Consider the following 15,804-nt stretch of genomic DNA (forward strand, 5'->3'; position numbering starts at 1 on the left):
TGTAGCTAAAGTATTATTGAACATATTTGAATAATGAGTCTATTATTTAAATAGATGGATTGTGTTCAGAAAATAAATCTGCACTGGTGGAATAGAATTTATTTTGTTATTTCACAATTTGTTTCACAGGGGTGGTGCATTGGGTCATGAAATTGCAACACTGAATGTGTCAAGACTGGAAAAACACCAGTTGATTTTTGCTTCTTTTAATCTTCAACTGTCCAGTTTGACTGGGTCTGTACCCATGATAGCCTCAAATTCCTGTTTTTGGCTGACAGGAGGGGAACCTGATGTGGTTTTCTGCTGTTGCACCTGAAGGTTCGATGTTTTGTGCAGCCAAGATGCTTTTCTGCTCACCACAGTTGTAAATAGTGTTTATATAAACACCACAGGGAACTGTTCTCTCTCACATTCTCCTCACCATGTACACCGCAGACTTTCAGTATTGGTCAGATCTCTGCCATCTTCAGAAATGTTCTGCTCCTCAGTGAGGCCAGGACCAAGGAGATGGTGTTGGGCTACAGTAGGAAGAGGACCACAACCAGCCCCATTACCATTAAGGTTCAGGAAGTTGAGCTGGTTGACACCTACAGATACCTGGGTCTGAATTTCAACAACTGGACTAGGAGGTCAACTCAGAAGCTGTGTACAAGAAAGCGATGAGCAGAATCTTGTTTTTCTGTGGAAACTCAGGTCCTTTAATGTTTGCAGCAAGATGTTAGAGATCTTCTACCAGTCTGTGGTAGGCAGTGCAGTTTTCTTTGCAGTAGTATGCTGGAGAGGCTGCATTAGAGCTGGAGATGCAAAAAAAAAAATTAAAACAATGATCAAGAAGGCTGGCTCGGAATTTGGCTGTTCTCTGGACAGTTTTGAGGTTTTGGTAGAAAAGAGGACACGCAACAAACTCAGCCATTCTGCACAATGAACAGCATCCCCTCCATGACCTACTAGTTAAACAGCGGAGCTCCTTTAGTAGGAGACTCATTCAGCTCCGCTGTAGAAAGGAATGGTACAGGAGGTAGTTTGTACCAATTGAGATAACACTGTACAACAACTCATCACTGTACTGGGACACTCTTTGCACTGAGCCAATCAAAGGATAAGGATAAAGGATTGGACGATAGTCAAACTACCACCATCCATTATCCATATCCATATGTATATGCACCGCTACTTTACTTCAGTGTTTTTCACATGGTTTACAATGTTTACACTGTTGACAATGTTTGCACTGCACTTCCACTTTAATTCCACTCAAATCTGCTGCTGTATCTACACTGTTGACATCCTACTGCACTACCACATCACACTCTGACACTGTATTCTTCTTCTTTTTGTTCTTTTTGTTGTTATTGTTTTTTCCCCTTTTTCCACACATGTATATTTATTCTTATTTTGCTTATAATGTTAAATCACTCTTAGTATACTTCTAACTGTTTGTGCTGCTGTAGCAGGTGAATTTCGCTCTGGGATGAATAAAGTCTTTATTTCTTTCTATCTATCTATCTATCTACCTATCTATCTATCTATATACAATATCTCACAAAGTGAGTACACCCCTCACATTTTTGTAAATATTTGATTATATATTTTCATGTGACAACACTGAAGAAATGACACTTTGCTACAATGTAAAGTAGTGAGTGTACAGCTTGTGTAACAGTGTAAATTTGCTGTCCCCTCAAAATAACTCAACACACAGCCATTAATGTCTAAACCACTGGCAACAAAAGTGAGTACACCCCTTGGTGAAAATGTCCAAATTGGGCCCAAAGTGTCAATATTTTGTGTGGCCACCATTATTTTCCAGCACTGCCTTAACCCTCTTGGGCATGGAGTTCACCAGAGCTTCACAGGTTGCCATTGGAGTCCTCTTCCACTCCTCCATGACGACATCACGGAGCTGGTGGATGTTAGAGACCTTGTGCTCCTCCACCTTCCGTTTGAGGATGCCCCACAGATGCTCAATAGGGTTTAGTCCATCACCTTCACCCTCAGCTTCTTTAGCAAGGCAGTGGTCATCCTGGAGGTGTGTTTGGGGTCGTTTGGAACCTGTCCTGTTAAACCGCTGTATGGTCTTGGCCACCGTGCTGCAGCTCAGTGTCAGGGTCTTGGCAATCTTCTTATATTCTAGGCCATCTTTATGTAGAGCAACAATTCTTTTTTTCAGATCCTCAGAGAGTTCTTTGCCATGAGGTGCCATGTTGAACTTCCAGTGACCAGTATGAGGGAGTGTGAGAGCGATGACACCAAATTTAACACACCTGCTCCCCATTCACCCCTGAGACCTTGTAACACTAACAAGTCACATGACACCAGGGAGGGAAAATGGCTAATTGGGCCCAATTTGGACATTTTCACTTAGGGGTGTACTCACTTTTGTTGCCAGCGGTTTAGACATTAATGGCTGTGTGTTGAGTTATTTTGAGGGGACAGCAAATTTACACTGTTACACAAGCTGTACACTCACTACTTTACATTGTAGCAAAGTGTCATTTCTTCAGTGTTGTCACATGAAAAGGTATAATCAAATATTTACAAAATGTGAGGGGTGTACTCATTTTTGTGAGATACTGTATGTATATATATATATATATATATATATATATATATATATATATATATATATATATATATATAAAGATATATATCTTTCCTGGCTGCTTGAACCATTGTATGTGAGTGTTCTGATGTCCCATCAAGGGTGTATCCCCACCTCGCTCTTAGGATTCCCAGGATAGGGTCCAGATCCACCATAACCCTGATCAGGATAAAATACTTATTGAAGATAAATATAAATAAATGAATCAGGTATGAAGCAGGTTTTTAATCATCACCCACAGTTGCTTCCTCTTACAGTAAGCACTATTGGTTTACTTCCTATTGTATTTCTGTATAGACAATGTTTCCCTTAACTCTGTGTCCTGTAAGCTACATTTGTTCACCACATTGTAGTAGTTTCTTCACCCTGCATTCTAGATTAAAATGTTTCTTTCAGTTGAGCTGCAAACATTATTACAACATTTTGGGAGTTCCTAATATCTTCTTTCTATCTATTTTCTTCTTGCACCTTGAACACTTTTTCACTTTTTCATGTGCACACCAAAGCCATCATTTATTTATTTCTTTTAAAATGTCTTTAATACAAATCACATGATATATCCAAGGTATAAAAAAGACATTCTATATACAGACATGAGAATGTACACTTCAGTGGTGAAGAATAGCTGCTAATATAACTCAAATCCACAGCTCTTTCTTTACGCAACACATCATTATCACATCATTCCTAGCTCTACATTTTTTTTTCATTTATCTTTCGCAATTGATTCATACAAAGGTTCTGCTCCGTATATTAGAAAATATGTGTGAATGTGAATATATTTGGATCAGCTTAAACACCTACTGTAATGTTCATTCAGTGGTTTCTTTTCTGTTTCCTAGTTGTTCCTTTTATGTTATATTTTATATTTACTAGTTGCAACCTGGAAGCATTTCACTGATTGGTCATGTTAAATGTTAAAGAGTGATACTTTAACTACATAATGACATCAAATCATGTTGCGTTATGTACTACTTTGTCATAACTAGAAATGCTGAACATGTCGAAATTAAAATGATGTTTTAACAATACAATATATAATATAACACAGATATCCATGTAGCAATCTATGGATCCAATGCCTTTATAAACTAGCAAATTGGTTCATATTGAAGCCTTGCTATGAATATTTCTACATTTAATGTTACATTTATACATATAAAGCAGGACGATGTGTTATGAATGCATTAAACTAATTATGAATGGGGATGTCAAGTACTAAACAAGTGCTAGTAAAGATCGAATGCACTATAACAAGTGTTATAACAATTAAAAGTTACTTAAAACTTCATCGATTATCTGAAATGTTTCATGCAATTACACATTCAACAGTAAGAATGTAACATTACCATGCAAATGAAGATCTACACAACACTGTGTACTCTATACACCCTTACAAGTGTAAGTAGCTGGCTGAATGTTATATTCGAACTGCCTTGTCTATCAAGAGTGAAGCATTATCGTCACATTTAGTTAAATGTTTAATACTTTAACCATTGCATAGGTCAAAAAATAAAACATTAAATATCACACATTGAGATGGCATCTTCAATATCACTAAAATCGTATAATGTTATGTAACGTAACTGTCTTATAAAGTTTTGCCAAAACATTTCCATTTATTTCAGTCATTCCATCTCAAGTGGTCCAATAATTCCAAAGTTGTTTGCTTAGCTGTTTTTAATTTTTCCAAAATAAATTTGAGTGATTACCTAGATGTATTGGCATTGCAAAACCACCAGTTGTTTTTTTTTGTTTTTTTTTTTTAACTTGGTTTAACTACATTATCACACTACTATTCACGCATGCCAACTGCACACCTGTACCAACATGATAGATCAGGCTGGTTTTACAAATCTCGCCCTCAAGGTCCACTGTCCTGCAGAGTTTACCTTGAACCTCAAACTCATAATTATTACAGTACAATGCTACTATGGAGTACTTATTTCTGTGAGAATTTCATGCTCGTATCTGGTCCCCCATCAGAAATATTCAACCCGAAAGTGAGGGGAATTTTTTTAAAAATTGCACTTTCTCGCTCCCATAAAAAAATAATAATAATAAGAGACGTCTTAAACCTGAAATGTTCTGCATGCACACTGTGCTTGCCTAGCACAGTGGTTTCCGTAAACAGCTGTACAACCAAAATTTGTTGTGTGCCATGACAAAAATTGCTGACGTAGTTAAACCAAGTAAAAAAGAAATTAAAAATGAATGGTGATGCCAATACATAGAGGTAATCACTCAAAAAAACAATGAGGAAAATTAAAAACAATCGAGCAACCTGCATTGGAACACTTGAGATAGAAAGACCCATTTACAATGTATTGTGCATACAGGGAGAGAGACATAAAAAAAAAAAAACTTCTGAGAATTTACAGACAAATTTGTCCATGAAATATGGAAATGCAACCCACAAAAAAAGTAAAACAAATATCTTGAGCAACAATATTACAGCTGTTAGGCTTCTCCTTTGTATGCAGGACACTTGGCAGCTAAAAGTACCATTTGAGAGTTAAATGCAGGTTAAGACCCTGCCACCAAGTCTGGACAAAGCATAAGACATCAGTATTCTCCTCATGTACACTCAACCAACACACACGCAGTCTTACTGAAGGCTTGTCTATGTGCCGTTGAAATAATGCACACGCTTATGCTTTCACACTAACCCATGTCACGTCGACTGGGTTTCTTTTATGCACTGGGCTGTGTGGAAAATCATTAATTAAAGAAAGTCGAAAACTTTAAGACGTACACACACAGTGCATGGCGAGATGATGGGGCTTGCTATTCTGTGCCAAACATGTTGGTTGTTTGTTTAAACTGGTGAAAGAGACCAAAGCTTGCGTGGAGTCACAGGACTGCTTTTCGGCATCGTCTGAGTCGAGTGAGGCCAGGCTCAGGTGCTGGTTTCTCAGCAGCGTCACCCGAGTGTGTCTGACCAGGAGTCCCAGGTCCTCTTTAAAATGGGGGTTGAAGAGCACATAAAGCAAGGGGTTAAGGCATGCAGGTAAGGGTACAACCACCAGAAGCACTGATTTGACCACGTCCGGGCCTACGGCGGAGATTTTCAGCAAGCCAGAAAATGACAGGAATGCTACAGGGAAGTAGAGGACACAGTTCGCGAAAAGAAGCCAGGCCACATGACGGATCATGGAGCAGTCCCAGAGCTTGTCATGTTCCCCTTTCTCTAAGCTGCAGTACAGACACGTGTAGGTGACGGTCATGACGAGGTAGCACAGAGAGTTGACCAGCACTTGAACCACCATCAAGCCTAAGCCAGCATGTTCTCCGAGAGGAAGAGGAAGGCAGAGCGATGATATGCCGTACTCACCAATGTGTAGGAGAGGTACTGATGTTACAGCCAATCCCAAGATGAAGCAAAGTGGCACTGCTAGCTTAACCATGGCTTTTGATGCGCTACAATCCAATGCTGCTTTGCCGTTATGCACAGAAAAGCTTCTTTCCACAGCAGCCACGGTCAAGAGGAAAACGCTTGTTTCTGACGCAAAAACCGACACGAAGCCGGTGAGCTTACAGCTTGTACTGCTTTCCCAGTTAGCGCCATACGTAGCAAAGCTACCAAAGGTGAGGGCGTCTACAAGAGCCATAACTCCACTGCATAGTCCTGTCAAGCTGTTGACCAGCGCCAGCAAGCCCACCAGCAGCTTTACGGGAGACAAAAACGTTGGCGAAAGAAAGATGGACACCATGACCATAGCGTTACCAACCAGGGACATGACGGCAATGATCCAAACTCCGCAGCGGACGAGCCAGCTCTCAAAAAGATAAAGACACGGCTGGAACGGGCCTGGATAAAAAGAAACAAACAAAACATTTAGATGGAAACGGAAGTAAGAAAAGCAATTGTGATGAGGTGTTGTTCTATTACCTGGTGGTGGGGAGCACTGGACTGAGTGGTGTGACACAGTGTCATCTTCAGGGTCTGGGAAAAGATCCTCAAATTCATGTTCTCCTTTTAGCGAAAGAAAGAAAAAAATAATGTCATCCAATCAGCCTTTACTTTCTTACTTAAAAAAAACATTGTTGTGTCAGTGACCTGATTTATTCATCAATATGAGTATGATAAATAATAAAGAATTCTATTGCAAATTAACTATAAAACTTCAATTCTGCGAGCATGTATGCTTGCTTGATATCTCATTCAATGTAAAACTCCCAAAATGGCAGAGATGGAAGTGATCACAATAAACCCAACACGTAGAATCAACTTATATGTTTTGTTATGTAGCTAACATGAACCAGTAGGCTACTTTTTATTTTTATTTAATTTTTTTATTTATGCGCCTACATCCCCGTCTGAAATTATTGGAACGGCAAGGACAATTCATTTGTCTTTGCTGTAGACTGGACATTTGGGTTTGAGATCAAAAGATGAATATGAGAAGAGAGTTTAGAATTTCAGCTCGCCTAAAAATCGGGTGGTCTGATACAAAAGGTTCGATGTTTTGTGTTGTTTAACGCATCTAGATGTGAATACCAGGAAATAATAAAAGCTGAAATCCTAAACTCTTTTCTCATATCCATCTTTAGATCTCAAACCTAAATGTCTTTGGTGTATAGCACAAACAAATGAATTGGCCTTGCCGTTCCAATAGTTTCGGAGGGGACTGTTTTTCTCTTCCGTTTCCCTGTGAAAAGTCAGTTAGCGAATGTAAATACCCCCCGTAGATAACTTCTCAGTATATACTGAATGTACAGAGGAACGTCAGTTAGCCACAAAGGTGCTATTAATCCAGACATCTTTCAAATGAGAGAGTAAATACAAATACGCTTGGAATTACAGGAATTGTTGTGGGATATTTTGCATTTGGAAAAAGGATTGTGATGGTTTCAACTTGAAATATTTACATAACATTAATATTTAATAATATGAATCATTTTTGGAGCACTAAATATAATAAACCATTAGCCATTTCACTACATCCACCAATAGATCTTCTTTAATGGTAAAGTTTAGTTTAGTTACCTTTACCCAACAATGCAATAATGAATAATAAACTAACTTTTGTGTTTGATAACAAAGACATTAACCCAATTCGTCTCCTCCAGTTTGGAGAATTTTACTTGCAGACGGTGATTAGTGAAGGGGAAAGCAGGCGCACATGTCTCACTGCTCACAGAACCGAAGTGCACTGCACACTCGATTCACTGCTCCACGCTTGCAAATACTTTCGTGTGCACGCAATTCACGGCACATCGCACTCATTTTTAATAACCACGCTTGCTGATACTGCTCTGCGCGCTACATTAAAGATGCTGTTTAAATGCCTTAAAAGATCTCACAGTATAAAAACATTTCACAGTATAATCTCACCAAACTAAACTATTAATCCGCCTGCACATAACAATCATAACCTGCAACTGAAGTAGTAGAGTCGTAGCGTGAATTATATTTGCGTGTCATGATAGTGAAGCACGTGTACAAAACAGCCTTTAGCATGTTATGGCCCGGTCTTAACATAGAGAGACGGGAGTACCCATGCCATCCTGGTTCCCAGAACTCCACAGACAACAGCGTTTACCACATTAATTGGGTTTATTTACATAACGTAAAAAGGACAATGTAACATGTTAGAAAGGAGGAACGAGAATAATAAACAAAAACCATCTAACTAAACTTTAGCGAGCTACCTAAGCTAGTTACAAACCAAAAGAAAGAAAACACAGCAACTTCCCTAACTCCTTAACTTTAAGACAAATATTACAAAGAAAGGGTTCTCCATATAATTTTATTTACAGTAATATACAAGATTTGTGTGTTGTTTCAGATTTTCACCTTCCTCCTATATGATAATGATAATGAAATGATAATGAGTCTTTATTGGTCATGTTACAGCACAGTGAAATTCTTTTCTTTGCATACCCCACCATGTTAGGAAGTTGGCGTCAGAGCGCAGGGTCAGCCATGATACAGCGCCCGTGGAGAAGAGAAGGTTAAGGGCCAAACAGTGGCAGTTTGGCAATGCTGGGGCCTGAACTCCTAACCTTCCGAATAAGTAAGCCAGAGCCTTAACCGCCAAGCCACCACTGCTCCATAATTGATATGCAATTATCACAACACACACTAGTCACAACGCTATCTACCAGCCGAAATGCGAGCGAACAGGTCAGGCCTGGCAGTTCTACTGAAGGGAAGTCTGGGAACATGGAAGGCACCGGAAACCCACAGCAGAAGCAAACATTGTAAACATTATAAACAGTATAAACACTGCTATATTTATGACAGCCTACCACTTAGTTGTAATATAAATGATGAATAGCAAATTTGTTACAGAAAAATAAATGTTTACCATAAATGATAATTATACTAGTGGCTTTATGGAATGAGGTAAAAGAGATTATCCAAAGTATAGACACCTGGGTTGGAGGCAGCACCGTCTTTCCTTCCCACGTCATCGCTGATGTTCTTCTCTTTTTCCCAACCGATGGCATGTTTCTCACAGGTCAGAAAGGCACAGCACTGAAATGCATACGGCATCTCCATGACCCTATAAATGTGATGGCAAGCCTTTTAAATATGTAAATACTCTGCAATATTTACAATTGGTTTAATCATCCAAGTCCAAGCTAGATTAGTTCTGTGTGTCTGTGTGGGTTAAACGGAAATCTGTCAGAATAACAGTAGCACTGGACTTTCAAGCTGTAGAAGTTTCAGTAGAAATTTTACAACATAGGATGTCAAAGTAGAAATGCTAATCACTTTGTAGAAGAAAAAAAAAATCCTTTCCTTCTTAATAAAACTTCGAAAATATTCCGTCCAAATGTGCAAAAACGAATAACATTCGTAATTTATGTTACATACTGTACAGTGCCTTGCATAAGTATTCACCCCTTTCAAACATTCCTGTTTTTGTAGGGTTACAACCTGGAACTTAAACGGGATTTTCACATTTAGATTTAGACACTATATCGAACACTTGAAGAGGAAAACCGTTCGTTTATTGTGACACTAAGATTAGTGCTGCGTTCAAGGCGAAGTTGCCATGTGTAATTCCGCATCTACAACTGATAAAAACCACTGAAAACACCCCCTCGACTTTTAATTTCAACTCGTCAACTTGGAGTAGTCTTCTCAACTACCAGTTCCTTCCCCATTGGTGAACAACAATTTCCATGATACTGTTTGTGTAGGTAAGGCCTTCCAAAACCAATTTAGGTGTTTCACAGCAAGGGGGGCGAATACTGAATGCAATTACAATTATTTTGGTTTTTTTTTTTTAAATTTGTAAATAACTTCAGCAATCTAAACAATCTAAACTTATCTCCCCCTTTAATATTATGGGCTATTTTGTGTAGATTCATGATATAAAATCCCGGTTGCGTTCATTTTAGTTCCGGGTTGTAACACTACACAACGTGGAAAAGTTCAGAAGGGGTGACTACTAATGCAAGGCATTGTATATACATATACACATCTAACAAAGACAACACGGAACCTGAAATACAAGACAAAAGCCTATGCATATTCATTTGATGTTTTTGTTTGTTTGTTTGTTTGTTTGTTTGTTTGTTTGTTTGTTTTTTGTCTACCTTAGTCTGGGGAATTCCTCCACTGGAATTAGCTCTTGGAGGTCTACATTACCAGCCAGTTTCAGGTGAGTCAGTACATTCATCTCAACCACAGGTAAAGATGAGAGGTGATTGGAAGTCAGGTCACTGTAAAGAAGTCAAGTTATCCAAATACATCATTTTATATTGGTGAATAGCACTATATTTAGGTATGTGTCTATACAGTTGGTTTCAGAATTATTGGCATTTTTGGTAAAAAAAAACAAAAACATTATATATATATATATATATATATATATATATATATATATATAATATATATATTATATTAAAACTACCAAAACTCTAATGAACCAATTTGAAAGAGGATGCAGCTGTTTTTTGCACCATCCAACACACATTGAGGCAAAAACTTTTTGACGGATCACATTGGAGATTTGAGGAACTTTGCCTGAACTGGGTTCGATGGTTATATGAGACAAAACAAGTAGAACTCGATGCCAACAGTGTGGATGGAGATGCATCTGCCACCAGCAAGTCTAGTCCTTCTTCCTACTAATTTGTATGCCCTTTTGTAAATACCCTTAAAATATACTTCAAACATGAAAGAAGCTAACTTAACCCCCAGTTATAAGTATGGTGGAGAATCTGTGATGTTCGTGTTTTTCTTCCAAAAAGTTCTGGGAACCTTGTTAGGATGCATGGCATTATGGACCCTGTGATGTACAAGGAAATTTTCAGTGAAAAACTGCCTGTATCTGCCAAGAAGCTACAACTGGGTCATGGGTGGATTTTCAGGCAGGACAATGGTCCAAATCTACACAAAAAACTTTCACTGACCACTGAATCAAACTTTTGACATGCCCCCTAATCGAAAACCCCATTGATTGGACGTTCTGAACAGGAGCGTCCATAAGAGAGGACCTAGGACCCTGGAGGATCTGGAGATATTCCATGCTCTGTATTCTCCAATCTCAGCAAGCATTGTAGAAGACTCCATGCTGTTACAGCAGCAAATGAAGGTTCCACAAAGCAGTAGCACATTTACTTCAGTTAAGGTTTAAATTTCTCTCATATTTTCAGGGTGACATTATGATATTATCCAAATGAACCACAGACATTTTTTCACCACCGAGGATGCCAATCATTTTGGAGCTGGCTGTATACTTAATGTTAGCACTTAAATTATGTTCGTGACTCAGTATGCTGTAAGCTCTTGGCTGTGGTTCATTAATAAAGGCGCGCGTGTGTGTGAGTGTGTGTGTGTGTTAAATACTGGAACTCACAGTTTGGTGAGAGCTGGCAATTCAGAGAAGGAGAGCGGGTCCACAGAGCACAGCTTATTCCAGGCTAGGCCACTACAACAAGAAATTGACAATTTGAAAAAGTTCCAGTGATGGATGTTTATGTAGGATTCTTCCACTTGCTGAAGATATGAGCTGTCGGCCTCATGGCATTTTGAATTCTGAGTTTTTCTTCTCTTTTATAATTCTTCAGAAATGAGACACAGGGAAAACAAAGGGTTTATCGACACTTCAGTTACCACTTCAGCTCACATTTCACTTCATGTATAACCCATACCCAAGGTCATATAGTAGTATAATTATAGAGCATAGTGCATGCATTCTGTATTCCTTTCTTCAAGACATAATCATTCCACAGCAACAACTCTAAACTTCTTAAATCTGCATTTAGCCAAAATAATTTCACTTACTAAGGTCTTGTTCAAGGGTCAAGCTTGAACATTAAAGGATCTCAAAAATGAATTAAAACCCATACTGCTCTACAAAACATACACCATTTCAGTTATAACCATTACTCATAGAATCATTCTGCTGACTGAGCTGCCATCTTTTGTTAGATAGCAGCTGGCTGTTTAGACTCTTTGTGGGATGAACACATACTCACAGGGACTTGAGTAAAGGCAAACCTCGAAACGTGTCTGCTCGCAGCTCATGGATCTGGTTATGATGGAGATCACTAGTCAGTAAAGACAAGCACGAGTTATTGTTACATTGTTATATTATTGCTCGCCATATCAGCCTGGCGTAAAATGTCCAGTTTTATTCGTAACTCACATCTTTTGAATCTTTTTGCAGCCTTGGAGACTGGGCAGGGATTGGATTAGATTGTATGAAAGATCTCTAGAAAGAAAACACATCTGTGGGTTAATGCTGGGTCGTGGAAACAGGATAATAACACCTTTTCCACAAATCTATATCATCACTTGCCTTGTCGATGGATATTTCGTCAAATCTAACAAATAACTAGACATATTCTGTACAGTGTAGTGGCCTATGAAGAGTAAATAAGAAGTAAGAGCACTCACAGAAGCTGCAGGTTGGGAAGCTGCTCACACACTGTGGTTGGTAGAGATGTGATTCTTGCACCCGTGATAGCGCTGAAGACAGAGACAACTATTGCAATTGATTCCAAGTAAACTGCATTTAAATATCTTCAGATTAGTGTAGTTATTATGTGCAAGTCATGTCGTGAGGCAAAGTGGAAGCCAAATGGAGGGAAATAATTTGTGCTTTTATGGTTTTGCTAGAGAATCAGACAGGGTATGTATATATGTACTGTACAGTTGGTACAGAAAGTATTCAGCCCCTTCAGTTTTTTCACGCTTTACTGTATTATAGATTTAATAAAAATCGATTAAAGTTACATTTTGACTATCTGAAATTTTTTTAATTTAGATAAGCATAACCCTTTATTCAGTACTTTCCAGAAGCAATTTTGGCAGCAATTACAGCTACAAGTCCTTCTTGGGTAAATCTGTTCAAGCTCCACACACCTGTATTTGGTCAATTTCTCCCATTCTTCCTGCTAGATCCTCTCAAGCTCAATTAGACTGGATGGGGAGTGTCTGTGACCTGCCATCTTCAAGTGTCTAAACAGATGTTTTATGGGGTTTAAGTCTACGCTTTGTCTAGGACACTCGAGGACATGGGTCATTGTCATGCTGAAAGGTGAACCTTTGCCCCAGTCTGAGGTTGTGTTCACTCTGGACCAGGTTATCTTCAAGAACCTCTTAATATTTGGCAATTCCGCCAATTCTGACCAGTCTCTGTGTCCCTGCTGAGAAGCATGCCTATGGCATGATCCTGCCACCACCATGCTTCACCATAGGGCTGGTATTAGCCAGTTGATGAGCAGCACCTTTTTTTCACCAGATGTTCTGTAGTGCTTAGAGTTCAACCTAAAAAGTTCAATCTCATGATCTTGTTTCCTCATGCTCTCAGAGACCTTTAAGAGCATGCCATTTGTCTTTTACTCAGAAATAACTTGCCTCTCCCAATTCAGCCATAAAGGCTCGATTGATACAGTATTTATGAAATGGGTATCCTTCCAGCAGATTTTCCTATCTCTGCGGAGGACTTCTGAAGCATTCAAATATCTCTGAAGAAAGCACAATCTGCCCTCATGAATGAGTTCACAAAATGCACGAGTTTACAGATGCTCATGATTGTATAGTCGAATTCAAGCTCACGGTCTCTAGATGATAGGACAACCGCTGTTCCGTTGCGCCACTCGGGAGCTCAATTTTAATCCATTTTAAGTTAAAACTTTAACACCAAAAACAAGCAATCTCAATACATTCCAAACCCTCTATATATGTTGCTTCATCTTCAGTAACCACGTTATCCTGGTCAGGGTTGCGGTGAATCCAGAGCCTATCCCAGGAATACTAGACGTGAGGCAGAAGTGGGCAATTTAGAGTAGCCAATCCATCTACCGGCATATTTTGGTTTAGTCCACAAAGACACTGGAAGACCATGCAAAATATATACAGTTTAAACAACCAGAGTAATGCTTCCAACTAATGATGTGTAATTTGAATTGTATGTAGCAATACATATGCATGCAAGTTGAAAAAAAATATGTTTGTGTCAGTATTGGTAAATAACTCAACTGGACACATTGTGCATAATAACTGAATATTATTATATATTTCCAGTGCTCCAGTAATTCCAGTATTTTCCAGTGTATATATTTCCAGTAATTCCAGTATTTTGTGGTAATGCAAAAAAGGTACTAGAGTAAACAGTGTATTTGAGGACAAGGTTTCAGAGGACAGCGGGAACTCACAGCCTCTCCAGACTATGTGTGCCTGTGAGATCTGGGAACTGTGTGATATCTGCTGCTCCATTTAAAGACCTAAACACAACAGGAAAAAAAAAAATGTATGTAACACTCTCATTGCGGTTGAAGTTGGTGCTGTAATTTAATCATGAAGACAATAAAATGTGATGGTTCATTGATCCAAATTGTAGCTTGGCTCACAGTGTTCTGAGCTCTGGCAAGTGCTGGAAAGCAGACTGACCAACAAATTGTATGGGGTTGTCATAGAAGAATCTGCCAGAAAGAAAAAAACTAAAATATTAATAAACTGTGCCTTGATTCTTCTTTCAAAAGCAATTAAAAAAAGGAGAAGAAACAAATAAACTCTCAATCTAAATAGTGAAGAAACCAGAAACAAGCATTTGGTGTATACTGTATAGTTTAATGAATGATAGAAAAATTTGGATGGCAATTAATGCCAGAATTATGTAAGTTCTTTATATTATCAGAAAATAACAGCACTTATAAAGTTTCCAGAAATGTTACACGATTGTAAAAGTAGCCCCTTGAGATATACGTAAAACATCTGTGCATGCAAGGCTTTAAATACCTTTTGTGTGTATCCGAACGCATGTATCCCATGCATGTATTTTTAAATGTTTTTTAAAATACCCTAAAAATATCTAATTAAAAAAATAATAATAATAATAACCCATATTTGTCACAGGTACACAAGTTTTGATTTACATCATAATATTCTCACTGATCTATCAAAACATAATACCCAAGATTATATTCATGGATAATATTATCTCAGTTAACAAGCAGGACCATTAGCTTAGCACAGAGATTCTGCTGCCAAAAGTTTACAAAGTTACAAATCATCCACACATCTCAGAGCTTATTACAATATCTCACAAAAGTGAGTACATTTTTGTAAATATTTGATTATATCTTTTCATGTGACAACACTGAAGAAATGACACTTTGCTACAATGTAAAGTAGTGAGTGTACAGCTTGTGTAACAGTGTAAATTTGCTGTCCCCTCAAAATAACTCAACACACAGCCATTAATGTCTAAACCGCTGGCAACAAAAGTGAGTACACCCCTAAGGGAAAATGTCCAAATTGGGCCCAATTAGCCATTTTCCCTCCCCGGTGTCATGTGACTTGTTAGCGTTACAAGGTCTCAGGTGTGAATGGGGAGCAGGTGTGTTAAATTTGGTGTCATCGCTCTCACACTCCCTCATACTGGTCACTGGAAGTTCAACATGGCACCTCATGGCAAAGAACTCTCTGAGGATCTGAAAAAAAGAATTGTTGCTCTACATAAAGATGGCCTAGAATATAAGAAGATTGCCAAGACCCTGACACTGAGCTGCAGCACAGTGGCCAAGACCATACAGCGGTTTAACATGACAGGTTCCACTCAGAACAGGCCTCGCCATGGTCGACCAAAGAAGTTGAGTGCACGTGCTCAGCGTCATATCCAGAGGTTGTCTTTGGGAAATAGACGTATGAGTGCTGCCAGCATTACTGCAGAGGTTGAAGGGGTGGGGGGTCAGCCTGTCAGTGCTCAGACCATACGCCGCACACTGCATCA

General features: G+C 38.7%; 1 protein-coding gene across 2 annotated transcripts in view; it reads right to left on the reverse strand.

Moving 5' to 3' along the window:
* Positions 1-3,114: 3,114 nt before the first annotated feature.
* LOC128623091 (leucine-rich repeat-containing G-protein coupled receptor 5-like) overlaps positions 3,115-15,804 on the reverse strand; it is a 31,291-nt gene continuing 18,601 nt past the window's right edge. The window contains exons 9-18 of one of the 2 annotated variants that reach the window (XM_053649978.1): positions 14,423-14,494; positions 14,228-14,296; positions 12,465-12,536; positions 12,214-12,279; positions 12,044-12,115; positions 11,422-11,493; positions 10,157-10,282; positions 8,984-9,114; positions 6,495-6,578; positions 3,115-6,413 (exon numbers count right to left, since the gene is read on the reverse strand). In XM_053649978.1, the coding sequence (XP_053505953.1) occupies positions 5,347-6,413; positions 6,495-6,578; positions 8,984-9,114; positions 10,157-10,282; positions 11,422-11,493; positions 12,044-12,115; positions 12,214-12,279; positions 12,465-12,536; positions 14,228-14,296; positions 14,423-14,494 (1,831 nt within the window). In that variant the 3' untranslated portion in view covers positions 3,115-5,346. Of the gene's footprint in view, positions 6,579-8,983; positions 9,115-10,156; positions 10,283-11,421; positions 11,494-12,043; positions 12,116-12,213; positions 12,280-12,464; positions 12,537-14,227; positions 14,297-14,422; positions 14,495-15,804 lie in introns of both variants that reach the window. The other variant, XM_053649977.1, reaches the window with a different exon arrangement.

The sequence above is a fragment of the Ictalurus furcatus genome, chromosome 19 (genome assembly GCF_023375685.1).
Source record: "Ictalurus furcatus strain D&B chromosome 19, Billie_1.0, whole genome shotgun sequence".
Taxonomy (NCBI): domain Eukaryota; kingdom Metazoa; phylum Chordata; class Actinopteri; order Siluriformes; family Ictaluridae; genus Ictalurus; species Ictalurus furcatus.